At 35.0% G+C, this 15,367-nt stretch overlaps 1 protein-coding gene across 1 annotated transcript in view; it reads left to right on the forward strand.

The window, feature by feature from the left end:
- The first annotated feature begins 586 nt into the window (after positions 1-586).
- LOC127640233 (mucin-2-like) overlaps positions 587-15,367 on the forward strand; it is a 34,915-nt gene continuing 20,134 nt past the window's right edge. The window contains 22 exon segments of the mRNA XM_052122685.1: positions 587-681; positions 1,023-1,085; positions 1,373-1,408; positions 1,554-1,818; positions 2,803-2,917; positions 4,447-4,534; positions 5,098-5,180; positions 5,333-5,543; positions 5,661-5,786; positions 5,959-6,076; positions 6,630-6,768; positions 6,848-6,955; positions 7,995-8,064; positions 8,326-8,460; positions 10,705-10,866; positions 11,066-11,160; positions 11,261-11,390; positions 11,481-11,730; positions 11,827-11,867; positions 13,162-13,265; positions 13,442-13,593; positions 14,034-14,172. Of these exon segments, the coding sequence (XP_051978645.1) occupies positions 588-681; positions 1,023-1,085; positions 1,373-1,408; positions 1,554-1,818; positions 2,803-2,917; positions 4,447-4,534; positions 5,098-5,180; positions 5,333-5,543; positions 5,661-5,786; positions 5,959-6,076; positions 6,630-6,768; positions 6,848-6,955; positions 7,995-8,064; positions 8,326-8,460; positions 10,705-10,866; positions 11,066-11,160; positions 11,261-11,390; positions 11,481-11,730; positions 11,827-11,867; positions 13,162-13,265; positions 13,442-13,593; positions 14,034-14,172 (2,724 nt within the window). The 5' untranslated portion in view covers position 587.

The following is a 15,367-nucleotide window of genomic DNA, read 5'->3' on the forward strand; positions in this document are numbered from 1 at the left end:
AATGATGTTATTTTGTACTTAATTACATAAATATATATATATATATTGTATTTATGAAGGTAACAGATCTTAACAGCAGACAACTTTCTGAATTGCCATTTTTCTCTATCATTTGACCATGGCAGTCTCACATAAGGCACCTTCTGTTAATCTCTGTGGATGACAGGGTCTCTTAATCATTATAAATGTACAGTAAACACAAGGAAATCGTGCAGATCCAAAACTTGCAACAAGAAGGTAAACATTCAGGGTGTTAGGGACTTTTACACTGTCAAATTCTGTAACTTTTCAACAAAATGGTTGGATTGTCAAGTGACACATCCTTGTTTAATTTGAGATGACAACAGAGATAAATGCAGTGTCAGTGACGCAGTGTCTCTTCACACCAAGGTTTACATAAGCCTTGTTTAATCTCAAACACAGCTAAGATAAAACATGTTTATTTGATTGAAAGATAACATATGAAAATAATGCATAAGCCTGGGTTGCACCTTCTGACTACAAATAATATTGTCCTAAAACAAACTAAATGGCATTATAAAAGAGCTAGCCCAGACAGATAGGGCACATTGGCTGTTGAGCAGAACATGGATGTTGTATCCATGGAGACTGTGATGATATCCCAAATGTGGATGCTGAGATGGACCATACTACTAATTGGACTGCAGTCAACACAAGCAGGTAAGCACACCACAGACAATTTGTTACTTTGCATTTCAATAAAAGTTATAGGGGCGTCTGTGGCTCAGGTGGTAGAGTGGGTCAGTCACTAATCGCAGGGTTGGCGGTTCGATTCCTGGCCCACATGCTGAAGTGTCCTTGGGCAAGACACTGAACCCCAAGTTGCTCCCAATGGCAGGCAAGCGCCTTGCATGGCAGCTCTGCCATCATTGGTGTGTGTATATGTGTGTGAATGGGTGAATACCGTTAAGTTTAAAAAGGTGCTATATAAGTGCAGACCATTTACCATTTATTTCTCAATTATATTTAAAATATGTATCTCTGATTTTCTATGTTTAAAGACCATATGCCAGATTATGCCATGATGGAACATTCACCGGACCCTTTTTGGCCAACAATGAAAGGTAAATGTTTAATTGTGTGTAATGTATTATATGAATGTAATAATGTATGTAATTAATGAATACCAGTGCTTAATATGTCTAAATGAACCTACAAAGTCAATCGATAATTATAGCTTAATTCAACAATTCACACTATTTAAACGGCCAAATGTCTACAATTTAAGATTTACATTTTCAATATATATATTAAGTTTAAAAAATAATACTTTTTTGCAATTAAATTTGTATGTCTCCATCTTGAAGTGGCAAGAAATGACACCAATTTCCTTTTTTGTCTTCTATTTTAGTGTTCCCCACCACAACAAATGTGATGATAACTACAAGTAGGTTCTTCACAAATGTTATTTTGAAACTGACAGTTAAGTATTAAGTTTAAAAAGTTTCACAATTCAGCAAACTAAGCTGTGTATCTTTGCTCACTAAAAGTACTTACAACACATATTTTATAACCCCTCTCTCTTGTTTCAGCTCAACCGGATCCCGATCATCAGTCTACGATCTGCAGCACCTGGGGAAATTTCCACTTCAAGACCTTTGATGGTTATTTCTTTCAACAGCCAGACACGTGTAACTACATTCTGGCAGTGATGTGCGACATCACGTCTTCTGATTTTACCATCCAAATGCAAAGAAAGACAGAAAATGACTTAATTGCTTTCAGCACAGTCTCAATAAAGCTGGAGGGGACAGTCATCAAACTCAGTCATGGCAGCATCACCATGGATGAAGAAGTGTAAGTTTAAATACACTTGAGCCCTATAGAATAATAATTACTCCAAAAGTCTGAGACCACTGTTGAAAACAAAGCAAATAAATCCTTTCATAATACACTTACAATGACCATATTTTGAACATAAATTGAACTGAGTTGTGCTGTGTTTCTTTGCTGTTGTTCAACTCTGTTGGTGGGGTAGGTTTTGTGTGAATGTCTGAAAAATATGTATGAATGAATAATTTTTTTTTTGTCCACTCATGTTTATAAAAATATTGCGATTAATCGCGATTAACTATAAAAATGTATGCAAGTAATCATAATTACATTTTTTAAGCATTTGACAGCCTTAACACATATATATATATATATATATATATATATATATATATATATATATATATATATATATATATATATATATACAGTATATATATATATATATATATATATATATATATATATATATATATATATACAGTATATATATGTACATATATATATGTAAAAAAATATATATATATATTATCAGCATAGCAATTTGTGTAATAAATTTGTACATAAATGTCTTCGTATTTAGGATTAATAACAGCAGGGACTAGTGCTGGCAATGACTCCACAAAGTTGTTCAAAACCTGATGATCTGTGTTATCCCAGTGTGATTTGCAAATGTTCCCAAGAGCATCTTTTGTGCTTCAATGGACGCAATGACATCTGACATACTAAGTTTTAATATGGTCAATGTCACAAATTTGCTTACATATGATTAGTGACCGAACAACCGTGCAGAACCGTAAACATTTCTTCATTTTACGTCAGAACTTTTGTTCTGTGTAAAACTTACTCTTATTTCCAGGCTTAAAAGGGGGAGAAGCACAGAAGTTTAATGTGGTCTCAGACTTTTGGACATGTGATGCCTTTAACAATACTTGTAATATGTAACATCTAAATACTAAGACCCTCAATTGTTTTTAATGTAATGTTTTCTGAAACTTCCACTTACAGGGTGTTTATTCCAACTTATAAGAATGGAATAAAATTTGAGGGAAGCCCATCAAGTCTTAAAATCTCTAACAAACATGGAGTGACTGTCTTTTGGGAAGAAGACAATTCTGTATCGGTATGGTGTAATACTATTTCTCTCTTCAAGTATTTCCTCACCTTATATGGATTGTTCACCCAAAAGTCATTTACTCACCATCATGTTGTTCCAAGCCCGTATGACTTTGTTTCTTGCATGGAACACAAAGAAGATGTTAGGTAGTATGATCACTGTGGCAGGGCGGAGGGCGGGGCCGGGTCGTGATCCTACACACCCGGTCCCGTATTAGGCTAATCAAGCCTCCCGAGAGGGATAAAGGTCGACTGCAGAGGATCGTGTGGGACAGAGAAATAGTTGACGGACATGTCGCCCCGCCCTCCGCCCTGCCACAATGACCTTTGCCACATTCACTTTTATAGTATGGAAAAAATATGCTATAAAAAAGAAGCGTGACCGAGTCTGTTAGTTCCTTAACATTCTGCATAAGATCTCCCTTTGTGCTCCATGAAAGAAAGTCACATAGGTTTGGAACAACATAAGGATGGTAAATGACAACAGAGATTTCATTTTTAGGTGAACTATCTCTTTAACTCTTAGCCTAAATCTTGGGCATCTAATAAAACCAGTGTGTGAATATGATAACACTTTTTTTTACATCATTAAATAATCAAATATGGATTGCTAAATAAGTAACAGTGAACCAACGAGTTCATAGTTTTGTGAATGTTGACCTATTTTTATTGGAGCTTTCTGTTTTCCTTTATACATAGTATTGCTATTAGATACTGTATAGAAACATTATGACAGTCTCTCAATTAATCATTAATTATTGTTTTAGCATTTAGCAATTTAGCATTGGAGACAAGGGGGTTGCTAGGAAATAACTTTTGGGTGGGTCTCAATAAAAATGGATGGGCCAAGTTTTCACCCACAATTTTTTTAACCACATTTTCCTTAACAACAGAGAAGCGGCACATTCAAACAGTTCTTTAACACTTTTAGAAATCAAAATTCATGCATTTTTATTATGAATTATTAACTATTTTATAAATATATATTTTAAGTCAAAGAATAATCTCTAAAATTCTGGGAGGGCCTGGGTCTAAATTCAGCTCACCCTTGGCTATGCCACTGTTTGAAGAGAAAATGCATTGGTGGCAATTGACTTGAATTGTACCAGCTGGCAGCATTGTTTAATTGTACATGCTGTCTGCGTTGTTTTAGCACCTAATTCAGTAAACTAATTATGCAAATGAGTCAACAGTGCAAGCACGCCCAAAAATATGTGGTTTACGCAATTTACACAGCTCAGTTCCCAATCTCATAGGCTAGTTCTGAGTGCTAGGTACTTTGGAGGATGCAGCAGACTACCACAATCTGATATAATTTATTTGGGATGTACATCGCACCACCACTGCAATCCATGCCATGATGACAAGAAGAGAATGTTCCCAAATGTCTCTTTAAATATAAATAAATAAATAAATTTTCTGTGGACAACAGTTTTTTGCATTGCAATGCAGTGCGCTAAACAAGTGTAGCTTTTTAGTGAATTCGCCATGTTGTATTTTATCTCCGACTTTATATTTTATATGAATGTTCTCTAGATTGAACTTCCTGAGAAGTACCAGGGCCAAACCTGTGGACTCTGTGGAAACTTTAACGGCAATAAAACTGATGATTTCAGTGACACTGGTAAACCTGATATAATTACTTTGTTCCTAAATACAACATATTTTCAGTCTCTATGGAATGCAAGTATTATGTATTATGCTTGTATTATGTCAACTTCAAACCAGGGTAATTATGTTATTACATTTTTTTTATAAATGATTTATTTATATTTTTTTTTCCAGTTTTTGTTTTAACTGTCATTGTATTTATTATTTTTCTGTTTTCTAATTAAAAATGTTTAGTATATTTCAACATTTCATCACATTTTTTAAGAGATATTTAGATGTTTAACAGCATTAAATGTATGTATTTACCTAATTTGATATTGAAATGGTTTTATTCTGTTCCGAATGATTTTGAAATATAATATATATCAAAAACTGAACCTAAAAATATTTTGTGGTCAGTTTGTGTTTTACTTTAGTTCGTTTTGGAGCAATGAAAATGTATTTTATTTTAGTTTCGGTTTTCCCAATTAAGTTTTATGAGATGTAGTTTTGGTGTTAGTTTACATTTACAATTATAAAACTTCATCACATATATAATTTAAACCCACACCATGTAAAGATTCCAATTCTTTTCAGGTCTGGCCGCATGGAAGTTGTCTTCACCAACTGAATCCTGCACGGAAATTACACTTGACACCATTGATCAATGTGAAAATCAGGTATAACTAACGAAATCAGGATTGTTGTAACTATTTCAACAGATTCTGGGATATTTCTTGAAAGTATCAAATAGAACATGAATATCTTATTTACTATTTGATAGAGTCTAACTTTGATAGAGTCATCTGAGTTGCTTTATTTTATCTCCCAGACAAACATTTGTCAGCAGTTTCTCAGCAGTTCGGGGTTTGATGACTGTCGCCATGTTCTGGAATTTAGTTCATTTGAAAAGGCCTGTGTAAATGACCTGTGTCAATGCTATGGGAACCACGACTGTCTCTGCAACACACTCACAGAGATTTCACGACAGTGCACACATGCTGGTGGCAGGCCGGGATCATGGAGAACATACCAGCTCTGTCGTGAGTATAGTCATCTTCGAGAAATCACAAAGGAATCTGAGTGAATAATACAGCAGAATTATAGCAGCAACCATGATATGTTTTGTGAAATACTATGTTTTTTGTTCTGTCAAGCAGCAAAGACATGCCCACAAAACAAGCAGTACTTTGAGTGTGGCAGTCCATGCAGAGACACCTGCACGGACCCAGAAGGAAGCATTTTGTGTAAAGAACACTGTGTGGATGGCTGTTTCTGCCCTGTGGGTAAGACACAATTGAAGACCATGTTTCTTGCACTTAAATTAAACCTAAAATGAGGATTTTCCGTCCTCACCAGTTCAGCTTGCTACACAAGCAGAGCTTTAATATCAGAGCTAATAAGTTCTTTCTTTTTTAAATACAATTGTACCCCCATTTTGTCTTATTTTTTATAAAGGCACTGTGGAAGATGACATTGGTCACAGCGGTTGTGTTCCTATCAACGAGTGCCCATGTGAGCATGATGGCACAATATACCAATCAGGAGAGTCATACACACAAGCATGTAAAACATGGTGAGTCAGTGGTCAAGAACACACGCATGAACGTGCACACACTCACACACACACACACACACACACACACACACTATATCTATTAATATCTATTAGGATAATATTTATCATTTATTCAACCTCATCTGGCCACGCCCTTTAATGAGGTTGAATAATTGATGACAGTATTCCATTTTTTAATGAACTATCCCTTTCCCTTTCTTTAGTATGTTTATTAAGCTGTTTTCCTTTGGTGGGTCCCCATGATGTAGGTGATTTCAGGTTTTAGACATAAACACCCTCAAACGTGGGTGTTTATGCATTATTCTAATAAATAATTAATTAATTTAATGCATAATTTATGCATTATTCTAAGAAATGTACAGTATATTCGAACCCATGACTTTAGTGATGCTAGTGTACAAGTTGTACTAACATCCCTTTAGCTCTACCAGTTGAACACCAGTATACACAGATATAAATATATATTACACACACACACACACACACATGCACCAGTCAAATCGAATTTGACAGAATTGACCCATAATAACATTGTGCCATATTGCACCAGTGTGTGTGCTGCTGGATATTGGAGTTGCAAGGATCTGGAATGTCCCGGAATCTGCTCTATTGTGGGAGGGTCTCACATCACCACTTATGATGGAAAAAGTTTTACATTCAACGGCAACTGTGACTACATCCTTACTAAGGTCTGTGACTCTCAAAATAGAAAATACACCTTTACTTTTACTAAATGGTACTTTCTTAAAATTATCTCTCTTTTTTCAGCACTCCAGTGATAGTGATATTGCTGTCCTGGGAAATCTGGCAAAGTGTGTTCCAGACCGAAAAGACACTTGTCTAAATTCGGTTACCCTTGTCATCTCAGGAACCACTGTAAGCAATGTCATTGTTCCTAATGATAATAATAGCAATTCTGATATATTTTAACTAATTATTTTACCTACATTCACATTCTAATATAACTAAAATAAATTATGCTAACCCCCAAAAGTACCAATTGAATGTGCTGGATACTCTTTCTTTTTTAACCAGTCTTGCCCATCAGCCCCAACAACAGCACAGTTAACCTGTTCTGACCTGGCCTTGCTCTTGAGTCAATAGCTATATTTCCATCAATGTTTTTGATGCACATTTTGAGATATCGCACAAAACTGCTCGATGGAAAAACCAATATGCAAATACATTTCCAAAATGCACATAAACAATGTATACACTCGCTTGTGGTTGATACCTTTTTAATTCGATAAGAAGAAATGCACATAAACTACGATGGAAACACATTTACCAAATAAACTCCTATTGAATTTTATAGGACTAAAAGATGTGCATCAAAAAGGGATGTGACTGAAAAACGAATTCATTACTTCACTAACCAGTGGGCCAATCATGGCATCTGAAATGTTGTTGTTTAGAAAATCCAAAGCCTATAAAGTGTCTGCAGAGCTATTAAGTCGAAAACATACTTGAACTGTACTGAACAGAAGGTTTATTGACACTTTTGAAAAATAGCTTATAGATCTGTACGGTATAGTCATAAGGATGGATGAATGCACATATATAGCGCTCCCAGAAGTTTGTGATGCGCTGTCGCTCCCAAACATAAGACAAAGTTCTTTACAGTGTTTTGTCTGCATGCTCCAAACCGGCAGTATTTTAATAATAAAACACTCACAGTGGCTACAGTTTCTCTGGAAGTAACAATTTCATCATTTTGAACACCCTTGGATGGAAACGCGGCTTTATTCGCACATTGTTTTTGCAACAATGTGGTTTTTTGCATAAATTAAATTCGCAGCTTTGATGTAAACATAGCTATTGCTTATCGGAAACAACTTCATCTAAACAATACATTAGATCATACAATTACAATGCATAATTGTGATTTATTTTTGTTGTTTTACTTATGAAACAGATTCGTTTTGCTTCTGCTGGAACCGTGACACTGAATGGAAACAAACCTTATGGTCTTCCTGTCTTCACAGGTTGGTAGTTAAATATGAGGGACCTCATTGTAAGACTTATAAATAAAAAAAAACTCTATACCTTCTGCATTATTAAAGGAATAGTTTATTAAAAAATGAAAATGATGTCATTGTATACTGACCTTTATGTTGTTTCAAATCCATATTCCTTTCTTTCTTCCATGAAACATACAATTATAAGTTTGGAAGAATGTTCAAGTAGAAAAGAAAGCACCATTTTCAAAACAATGCTTTTTTTACCCACTCCTTTCTTTATCGCAGATGGTGTGGCCATCTTCCAGCCCTCTTCCTCTTTCATAATTGCTGATATGAAGAGTCTTCGCCTAGAGATCCAGTTGGCTCCAGTCATGCAGTTGTATATTGTAGCCAGCCCTGAAGAGAGAGGGAAGCTGAATGGTGAGTTTAAGCAGAAAGCAGATCATTTTGTCATCTTGATTCTTTTTAAAATATATACTTGTGCATTAAATGTGGATTAGCAAAATTCACTTTTAGCACATGACAGAATAAGTTTTGAACATTTTAACCCACTACACCCAAATTCTAGGAAATAACTAGTTAAACAACTGATTTATCATAATTAATTGGTTACACTTTACAATAAGGTTCCATTTGTTAACATTAGTTAACATGAACTAACAATGAACATGCATTTATTAATCATAATTAATGTTAATTTCAACATATACTAATACATTCTTAAAATCAAAAGTTGTATTTGTTAACATTAGTTAATGCACTATGAACTAACAATGAACAGTTGTATTTTGTAACTAACATTACAAATATTTATAAATGCTGTAATTATATATTTTTCATTGTTTGTTCATGATACCTAATGCTTTAACTAATGTTAATGAATGGCACCTTATTGTAAAGTGTTTGAAGTAGATTATGCTAGGGATGCACCAATCCGATACCTGGATCGGTTTCGGCTCCAATACTGAAGTTTTAGATGGATTGTGTATCATTCAGACAAGCCCGATCCAAATCCGATACTGTGTGTTAGTCATGTTCGATACTGTCAAGCTCAAAAAATGACATAAAAGAACCATAAAAACACAATTAAAGTAGTTCATATGACTTGTTTATTTTATTCAAAGCCATTTGAAGATGTGCGATAGCTCTATGAATCACAAAAGGCTGTGTTTAATAAGTAAATATATAAAATGTGCATGCAGCTCCAGCGTGTCAGTGAATGCTGCTGCTGTTTACACACACACACACACACACACACACACACACGTGGCTATTTTTAGCCTTACAAAGTGCGCAATATTTGAGCACTACTCACGAATAACATCTCAGATGTAGATGCTCAATAGTTCAGTTCACTTATAATATGCATTTAGAACGGCACCGGAGATGCTTTATTATTATTATTATTATTATTATTATTATTATTTTTTACCAGAATTTGAATAAGAAGTGAATAAAACTGCTGTGAACTTGCCTACAAACAGACACATACAGGACATTCTGGAGAGTTCAGAATGTCAAAATAAAAGCATGAGGGTTTAAAAGTTAAAGGTGCAAGACTGAGATATATTACTATTATAATATATTATTATTATTATTTGTTTACAAATTATAATAATATTTAAGTCGAATAGGTTCCAAAAAATAACTGTGTGAATGAAAATAATATAAATATCTTACAACTAAATTGAACAAAATAAGAGCTCTGTATCCTTTAAAGTCCAGATAGAAGCTGAGAAAATAAACAGAAAAAAAAAAAAACCAGCTTCTTTTCTACTGATGACTTATACTGGAATTACTGTTAATTTTGCTGCTACATTATCCAGTATACTAGTTAACAAAGTGTTTCTTAATAAGCTATACATTTATATTGAAATAATGTGTAGTTAGAAGTTTCTGTATGTTTCTTTACATATATGGGGCGGCTGTGAATCAGGTGGTAGTGCCAGGGGTGAAAATTTCATCAAAATGTTGGGGGGGACAATAAACATAACAATTCTCAAGAGAATTACATTTTTGAAGGGGACACCAAGGGGTTTTTTGTTGTTGCCCCGTTTGCATTTGTATTATTTTATCATTATATTATTTACAATACACATATTTTAATGATATTTTAGGGGGGGGACAACCCTCAGATAGGGGTGGTCCTGACCCCCCGCAATTATGGGTAGTGCGGGTCGGCCACTAAGAGTTGGTGGTTAAATTCCCAACCCACACGACTGCACATGCCGAAGTGTCCTTGAGTAAAACACTGAACCCCAAGTTGCTCCCAATGTCAGGCTAGTGCCTTGCATGGCAGCCCTGCTGTCATTGGTGTATGAGTGTGTGTGCGTGTGACTGGGTGAATAAGACACAGTGTAAAGCGCTTTGAAAAATGCTAAAGTTATAAAAGTGCTATATAAGTGCAGACCATTTATTAAAAAGTACTCCAATTATTTCCACACAATAATCTAAAGATATTCTAAACTGATTATGCAAAAAACAACACTGTATCGGATCAGGATCGGTATCGGCCGATATTGAGATTTCCGATATCAGAATTGGATCGGAAGAGAAAAAGTGGTATCGGTGCATGCCTAGATTGTGTATTGCTTATGTTTCATTGTTAATGGTGTGTTTCTCTAGTCTACTTCTAATCCTACTTTTACATCATGCTTCTCTCAGGTCTGTGTGGGAACTATAACAATGTCTTAAAAGATGACTTTAAAACAGAATCAGGCATTACAGAGGGGACACCAACAACCTTTATTAACTTTTGGAAACACTCCAGTTGTTCAGATCTTGATGGCTCATTTGAGAACCCCTGTAGTCTGAGTGTGGATACAGGTACTTATTACAGTTATTTATGCACAGTATATAAACAGTTAAACATACTGTAACTAGTTTTGCAACATTTATATTGCATTTGAAAAATCATGTTTTTTCTAGACATATAAGAAGAAAAATCATCCAATCATCTTCACTGTTTACAATCTTGCTATGCTTAACAAAGGCAATCAATTTCCTTTTGATTCTTTTCACTTAGAGAAATTTGCAAAAGAATGGTGTTCCAGTCTCACAAACCCAAATGGAACCTTTGCCCCATGTCATTCAGAAATATGTCCTAAGATTTACTATGATGTGAGTCTACCTGCACAAAACATACAGTTATTGACTCTTTTTATATTTACTGTACTATTGTGTACCTTCATGTATGTAATCTGGCTTTCATCCTCTGTAGTGGTGTGTCTATGACACCTGTAAGTGTGCAGATATTAAGAAGTGTATGTGTGCATCCCTGTCCACCTATGCCCACGCCTGTGCTGCCAGAGGAATCATTCTCCAGAACTGGATGGATTCAGACCCTTGTGGTGAGAGCTACGTATCCATATCTTACGTTTGTTAGATTGTTTTGCTTTCTAGGCTTGATTTGAGCTGCCTATCTGTCTCTGGCTGTACAGACACGATTTCGGAGTGTTCAAACAACATGAAGTACTCCTACAGCGTGACCAGCTGTGGCAGTACCTGCCGTTCTCTCAGTGGGCAGGATTACAGCTGCAAAGTGTCCACACCTGTAGATGGCTGTGTCTGTCCTGAGGGCACCTACCTCAATGATGTAGGCACCTGTGTACATGCTGACCAGTGTCCTTGTTACTCTGGCATCGAGGTTATAAAGCCATCAGAAATATTCAACAAGGATGGGGTTAAATGGTACAAATATAGTTTACATGCATCATTGATATAAACCATATAACAACACTTGATGGTAGATTTGTTTATTCTGTGAACTATTTTGTCATATTACAGCACCTGTAATCTCGGCATTTTACACTGCTCCAGAAAAGAAGGTAAGCTCCAGCTATCTCTTCAGCAATACCACTAGCCACATTCAAACTTGAGACATGACTGACAGAAGGCAACACTGCTATGATGTGTACACACAGCAGCAGAAGCATTCTCTTAAACAGTATTTCTTACTTGCTTTCCATTAAAAATATCTTAACATCCTTAAAACAATATAAATTCATTTGAGAAGCAAAATAGCATAAGTAATGAGAGCAATTGTCTCCATCTTAAATGAAAAGAATAGTTCTCCCAAAAATGAAAATTTTTGTCATAATTTCCACATGTCGTTTTACGTTCGCTTTTTTCTTACCCCAATTGTTTTTTTCATGTTTTAAGCATAAATCTAAGTGTTGTAATGTGTATGCTTAAAACCAGGAAAAATAAACTTAAAGGAATATTCCAGGTTAAATACAAGTTAAGCTCAATCGACAGCATTTGTGACATAACTGTGATTGCCTCAAATATTAATTTTGACTTGTCCCTAATTTTCTTAAAAAAATTTAAAAAGCAAAAGCAACTGAGATTCATCACCTCGGATTGAGGCGAGTCACTACGCCACCACAAGGACTTAGCGCATTGGGATTTGGGCATTCCAAATGGGGGGGATAAAGCTTGATAAAGTGGTTCCAGTGAGGCACTTACAATGGAAGTGAATGGGGCCAATTTTTTAACATTAAAATACTCCATTTTTAAAAGTATTGCCATAAGACATAAACAATATGTTAGTTAAACAACTAACCTTTTCTGTGGAAAGTTATAGCCAATTTTAAAACTTAGTTGCCATGACGATGTAACGTAAACAAACCCTAAAATGACTGTAAAAATTACAATGAAAAAAAAAAAAAAAAACGTTACAGCTCAGATAATACACGTTTTAACAGAAGAATTAATGCAAGTGCTTCTATAAAATTATAAGCTTCACATTTCTGCCTTAAAACCCTCCAAAAATTCACCACATTCACTTTCATTGTACGTGCCTCACTGTAACATCAATTATTTATTTATTTTTTTAAACGTTTTAAAAATGATATTTTGTGGTAATCAACATCATGCCTCAAATGCTGTCAATTGAGCTAAACTTGTATTGAACCTGGAACATTCCTTTAATTCAATATACAGTATATCCTCTGAAACATACTCTTATTAGCATCAACTGTATTTATCTTACACAATTTTACTTTCCAGGAAATGAATCTTGTTTTAAGGATGTTTAGATAAGAAGACAAATATTGATTAAGAAAATGATTTTTTGCAGTTCAGCTTTTAAACTCATCCATGTGCCTGTTCTGTTTTTAGACTGTAAGGCTCCAATGGTCTTCTTCAACTGCTCAAATTATGAACCAGGACAAAAGGGAACAGAGTGTCAAAGGACATGTCAGAACCAAGACCCAAATAACTGCGTGAGTTTGGATGGACAGATGGATGAGAACATATGGATAAAAGAATGACTCCATATTGTAGTTTCTATTTTGTATTGTTTGCTAAAGTCAATGATCAAATGATACATGTCTTGTAATAGCAATCTTGCAGGGAACATGGTTACAGTTTTGCTATTCTTGGTTTGGTTTGGCTATAGGTAAGTACAGGGTGTGTATCAGGATGTATGTGCCCAGATGGTTTTCTGGCAGATGGTGACGATGGATGTGTGGAGAAGAGAAACTGCACATGTACCCACAATGGACTCACTTATTTACCTGGCGAGCAAGTTCAAGAGGACTGTAACAACTGGTGAGCCAATGATCCATATTATCACAGTGCCATCTTTGTTTTATCATTGACAATGGACCGGATAATGAATGAAAAGCAGCCAACAAATTCTCAGCATACATAGTAACTTCTTCAACACTGTTCAAAAAGCATTTCATGTGGATAGCTTGTGAAGTTTGTTGAGAGAATACATAAGTTCGTAGAGCTCTAATCTCTGCAAAGTGTAGGTACTCTGAAGAAGCTAAAATATAAGACAGTTCTAAATATAGGATTTTTTGTTTGTTTGTTTTTATTTATTTGGTCACTACATAATTTCCATAGTTCTATTTGTGTTATTCATAGTTTTAAGGACGTAACTAGTATTCTAAAATGTGGAAAATAGTATTAATTAAGAAATGAGCCGTCCATCATTGCAATGAATTGGTTCAGTATTTATTTGTGAATTGTTCTCTATATTTCAGTACATGCATAGGTGGGATGTGGACTTGTAAAGAAAAGGCATGCTATGGCACCTGTACCATTTATGGTGAAGGTCATTTCAAGACATTTGATGGCAAGAGATATTCCTTTCATGGAGACTGTGAATACATCTTAGCTCATGTAAGTCTTTCTTTCTTCTAGTCATGAAGAACTTTTTAAAATGAAATTGCTTTTGATCAAGTTGTATCTTTTAGTTTAAGAAGCTTTTATGGGAGTGGCATGTGATTGATTACCACAAACAATTTTTACTAATACCCCAGTTTATAAAAATGAACAGGGCATACGTTTACAGTAGTACACTTATAATGTAAGCCAGGAATGTGTGTGTGAGGGATTTAAAGGCTATAACAGATCTTATTTTTAGAAAAACAAACTTTGTTACTCCAGCTGTAGTTATCAAAATCATTATTTTCAACTACTTTTCGAGATAAATTAACTTCTGTTTTGTTTTACCAATGTAATGAATGTTAGTGGGGTTTTGCAAAAGTCAGTGTAGACAGTCCTTTAAGGATAGTTACGCCATGTCCCACGTCCCTTCCTGGCATGGATACCAAGCCAAAGTACTTTTACCTTTTTAAGCTGGCCAAGACAAGAGTTTAAAGCATGTAAATACCATTGCAAAGGTAATTACAATCAAGGAGTGTGTGTAAGGCTGGGCAAGGCTTAGTCTTCCCTGACCACGCACATGATATTCGTATTAATGCTTATTGGGTAGGCCTATTGAACGTACATTCCTATTGCCGGTCCAGGATAACGCTGCTCACAGCTGCATTAGTAAACTGTCTAGGATTTGTTTCCCCACCTCATATTCAAACTTTATTTCCTAGAAGGGAAAGCTGGATTAGATCAGTGGCTGGACAAATATCTCTTGAGTCACTGCATGCATGGAAAATGTTTTATTTCTGAAAGAATGTAACATTTTAAAACAAATATAAAATAACGAAGTGCAATTCTTAATACTTTAATAACATTAATACCTATTTATTAGAATATGGTAGCATTGAATCAAGTGTATCCACATTTGTAAAATTCCTTTTTAATTGCATCCATTCATGTTTAAATCAATAAGCATCCGATCAAACTCAAAACGATCCAGCATGAAGATGACTGAAAATAAATTCATCATCGTTCCTTGAGCTTGTGAAGAAGACACTCAGAACCACAGAATTTAATCTTAACTTCCAAAACTTTAATTCAACTGCATGACATAGGTGCGGAACCACTTTTAACGGTGTACAAAGGTCTAAACAGTTCCAGTTTTTTATTTATTTATTTATTTTTGCTGTGTTAGCAAAGAGTTTTTATTACCTATTAT

This window comes from Xyrauchen texanus, chromosome 49 (genome assembly GCF_025860055.1).
Source record: "Xyrauchen texanus isolate HMW12.3.18 chromosome 49, RBS_HiC_50CHRs, whole genome shotgun sequence".
Taxonomy (NCBI): domain Eukaryota; kingdom Metazoa; phylum Chordata; class Actinopteri; order Cypriniformes; family Catostomidae; genus Xyrauchen; species Xyrauchen texanus.